The 4,220-nt window shown below is 49.6% G+C and overlaps 1 protein-coding gene across 1 annotated transcript in view; it reads right to left on the minus strand.

The window, feature by feature from the left end:
- LOC311371202 (phosphatidylinositol 3,4,5-trisphosphate-dependent Rac exchanger 2 protein-like) overlaps nt 1-3,863 on the minus strand; it is a gene marked incomplete at both ends in the record, with an annotated part of 13,669 nt that extends 9,806 nt beyond the window's left edge. The window contains 4 exons of the mRNA XM_084489399.1: nt 1,283-1,332; nt 1,472-1,575; nt 3,227-3,327; nt 3,850-3,863. Of these exons, the coding sequence (XP_084345525.1) occupies nt 1,283-1,332; nt 1,472-1,575; nt 3,227-3,327; nt 3,850-3,863 (269 nt within the window). The remainder of the gene's footprint in view (nt 1-1,282; nt 1,333-1,471; nt 1,576-3,226; nt 3,328-3,849) is intronic.
- Between the last annotated feature and the right edge of the window lie 357 nt (nt 3,864-4,220).

Raw genomic sequence — 4,220 nt, forward strand, 5'->3', positions numbered from 1 at the left:
ACTGAGGTTAAATCGAAGGCCCGCTCCGGGAATTAAATGCAATAGAAACAGCCAACATTGATCAGAGCGCTTGTGGTACAACACATTAAGACACACACGCTGTTACAGCAAAAGAGAGGAAAAAAGGATTTGGAGGGAAAACGGCCGAAAACCCAAAGCAGCATGATAACGGCTTACTGCCATATGAGAAGACTTAGCTCGTGTTTAACTCTTGGCACGCGGTCAAACATAGACATGTGTCTTCAGATGTCCGTACATCAGCGACTCCTTTTCCACCAAAGACTCCAGATGGGAGTTTGGCCACATTGGATGCTTCAAATGTGTAACTATATATGAATGTAGATAAGTTCCGAGGAATAGGTTTCTGTTTATCTTCATTGCTATTATTAACTTGACAAAACAACACATGTCTTTCTTCTCGTTGCAATAAAATGTTTATAGCAGCAACGTCAGTGCTCGTATAAGTACATTTGGGAAGTTGAGGGACTGAGGCACTTGATGTTGCTACATGCCTACTTATGCAACTGTGTTGGCATGTGAGACTGGACCTAGTTGGTCTCGCCTGGTTCCCCTCAGTCTGCTCTGCTTTAGGCCTGGCCTTATCTGTGGAGCTACGATTTATGAATCCTGCTCGATGGAAGAAAGATGTGAGGAACACACACGGTGCGTTGCCTAATGGCAGAAATAACATCTTGCTCATTTTTTCGAGAGAAAAATATCTTTCTGACAAAAGTTGAAACATTTTTGTTTTCTTTTGTTTCATTTGTCTCGGACAGCTTGACACGTTAACGCTTTATAAATGAGGAGCGCGAGGGGAAAACGATGCGTGCCGAAACAAAGTAGCAGCTAGCAACATCAGCTAGCCAAGTGTTCCAAAGTTCCCTTGCGAGAACATACAGTGCTGTCTGTTTTCTTTTCATGAGAGACGCCTAACTAGTCCTCTAAGACCAGCCCTGCCAAGGTCCGTCACCCAGCGGCCGCGAGGTGCTCCATCACCCCCCGACTGCCAGCTCCTCTCCGATGTCAAACCCGCACACAAAAAACAACACAGCAGCAGCAGCAGCAGCAGCAGCAATGAGCTCACTGGTCCTCCCTTTTGGATATCAGGGATCTCATCTGCCGGGTCCAAACCTTGCAGCCGGGGGCTATTTTTAAGCAGTTAGAAACAGACCAGGTGTTGGGGGGTTGGATCTCTTCCTAGGTGGTGGAAGTGAGAGGAAGGGGGGGGGGAGGAGGGGGGGGGAGGGGGGTTATGGAGGGGAAAAGCAAATGCATAGCATACCTGATGACAGGACTGAAGAGACTGTGGAGACGGCAGAAAAGCCGTACGCCCTGTGAACGAGAGAGAAGGAAAATAGAGGAAAAGGGGTTTTCAATTGCGGTGAGGACTGAAATGAAATGAGCCCGGCCGATGATAAGCAGTACAGAAACACGTCGCCTCGGCTCTGTGGCAGAAGGAAGTGGCCGTTACCTTGGAGATGACGTCCTGCATGTCACTTCTTGGGTGGTAGGTGCCGTCATCGTAGCGGAAGCGGTACAGGACGGGCTCGGGTTTGAACTGGTGCTTGTCTGTGACTGGGGGTTAAAACACAACCCATAGTGGAGTGGGAGTTTAGTTCCACCCAGGGACACTTGCCAGATGGAAAGAGCATTTCACAGTCTAACACTATCATTATTCATTGTCCTCAACATTGTAAAAATCTAAAAGGGGTTTAAGAACTCAGCCAAACCAAACTAACCAAAGCTTGTCCCATACCCTGGAGTGTGTTCGTGGAACCTGCTGTGAGCCTGTGATAAGTCTTCATAGATCAACAGACGCAGCGTTTACTTTTCTTGGAAATGCGAAAATCGAATGGGTGTAGAGAACAACAACTTTCAACCGAAGCAAATGGGAAAATGTTACCAAATGTTAAATGTTACCAAATGTTAAATAGCTTGGTTTCGGTTGGGTTCATACCAAATCAGACCAAAGCCTGTTTGTCTTGAGTGGAACGACTAACAGAGTCTTGATACCCCTCGTTCATCACGGAGCCATGGGAGCATTCTCAGAACACCAGACTTTAAAGGCCAACAGCTACCACCGTCTCAGGGTCGGCTGGGTAGACTACATTGCATTTTTATGTAAAAAAAAAAAAAGTTCTGTAGTTGAATTTGAGAGAAAGAGCCGTCGAGGCACGTTGTACTTGTCACCCTCTGTCTGTGTGGCGAGGGGCAACAAGAGAACGCAATCTCATTCCCCTCCATGAGGAAGCCATAGAGGGTTTGGGGAGTGATTTACGAGGCGCTTTGAGGACGAGCCACACGCAGAGGAAGAGCGGGCTGCTGGACGTGGACGCGACATGATAAGGGCAGGGCTCAGCTCGACGTCGGCGCATGCACCTCAGGTCAACCCTTTGGACCGAAAACACACAAAACACTTCGACACACAACGACACAATTCGTATTGAAAAACAGCGTGCCACTAACAGTGTGTCAGTGGTGGCGGGGGGGGGGGTTTGAATAGGACATCTGCTGGGATAGATGATGGTAAAAAAAAGTGATCTGTATTTGCATTGCAGGTCCCGTTGGGACACCATCCATAATGGTCATTAGCCTTAGCCCCAGAGCTAGGAGCTAGGCCAGTGTTAGAATGCTTCCTCCCTCCCTCTGTCATCTCAAATCAACACAGATGCAGTGATGAACCGTGGAATCGCTCGACAAGGAGAAGACATGGAGGTTCCAGGAACCAGATGAAGACCGAAAGAAGATGTGTGGGAGGAGGTGTAGCAGGAGGAAGAGACGGAGGAGGAGGAGGAGGTGGAGAGGGAGGAAGAGAAGGAAGTGAAGCGACAGGAGGAGGACGGAGACTTAGTGGCAGGGAAATGGAGGAGGGGCAGGAGGATGATGGAGGAGGAGGAGGAGGAGGAGGAGGAGGAGGAGGAGGAGGAGAGGAGGGAGAGGGAAGAGGAGAAGGGAAGGGGATTGGTAAAGAAGAGGGGGTTGCGAGGAGAGGGAGGGTGAGGAGGTGGAGCTGGGGAGGAGGAAGACGGTGAGAAGGAGGTGGGGAAGGAGGAGGAATGGAGGAAAGCGGAGGTGGTAGAGGGGTAGGAGGAGGAATGGAGGAAGAGGAGGTGGTAGCGGAGGAGGTGCAAAAGGGTGATAGAGGAGGGGAGGGTAAGGAGGGATCGAGAAGGAGGAGGGATGGAGGAGGACGTGGGGAGGTGTAGGGGAGGCGGAGGAGGATTACCGTGGTGTATGATTCCGTTCTCCAGCAGGGCCTGTCCCAGGTGCACCCCTTCTTCGGGGTTCCCCGTCTCCCCGATGTCCATCAGCCAGGACACAAACTCACTGGGGACACACAACAGGAACATGGTTAGACCACCATAAAAGCTCCTGCCCAGGAACACACTGTAGTACACAAGTGAACCCTTAGACACATAGCGACTGCAAACCAACCTGGAAGCCCTGCAAGACCTGCAAGACCTGACCACTTCAACAGGCTGGATGAGGAAGCAGTGACTGAGCAGTGCAGTCACAGTAAGATTGGCTGAATATTTACAGGAGCATTTCAGGGAGATCATTGTGACCTACTACTAACATTTACTCTGAGAAATGTGACTATGGCAACAAACTCGGAATGAAAATACTGTTTGTCAGCATAACCAGAGAAGGGATGGTTTGTTTTCTTTGGTGTTGTCAAAACATTTGAGTATTTTTCTTTGGATAAACCCAATGGCTATTTAGTCAGCATGTTTGGGAAGCTTTAACTCCAAACGTAACTTAATTGTCAACGTGTATATTTTAGGCAAGAGCGAATGACACAAACACAACCGTTGCCATACCAAACGCGCTTTCAAATCCCCCTCTGACCTGAATTCAGAAAACTAGAGAATAGGCAAGAGATAGGAACGTGACAAAAAGACAATGAGACAGAGGTGGATAAGCGGCTAGAACAGGAACAACAACAACAACAACAACAACAACAACAATGGCGGCCTATCTGATTTCAGTCTCCCCTCCGGAGCCCCACTAACATGGCGGACAGCTCCAGAGTTATTGTCTGGCATCCGTCTCTCAGCGGAGAATGGGGGAGCCGGGGGGGGTGGGGGGGGCGGTGTCGCCAGGAGGGCAACAGGAAGGCCATTAGAGGGTGAGACAAACCTACCAAACTGGGATCCCCAGGGGCCCTCCATCTCCAATGCATTCACACACCACACACACACACACACACACACACACAC

The sequence above is a fragment of the Micromesistius poutassou genome, assembly GCF_964030765.1.
Source record: "Micromesistius poutassou genome assembly, contig: SCAFFOLD_1048, whole genome shotgun sequence".
In the NCBI taxonomy this organism is placed as follows: Eukaryota; Metazoa; Chordata; class Actinopteri; order Gadiformes; family Gadidae; genus Micromesistius; species Micromesistius poutassou.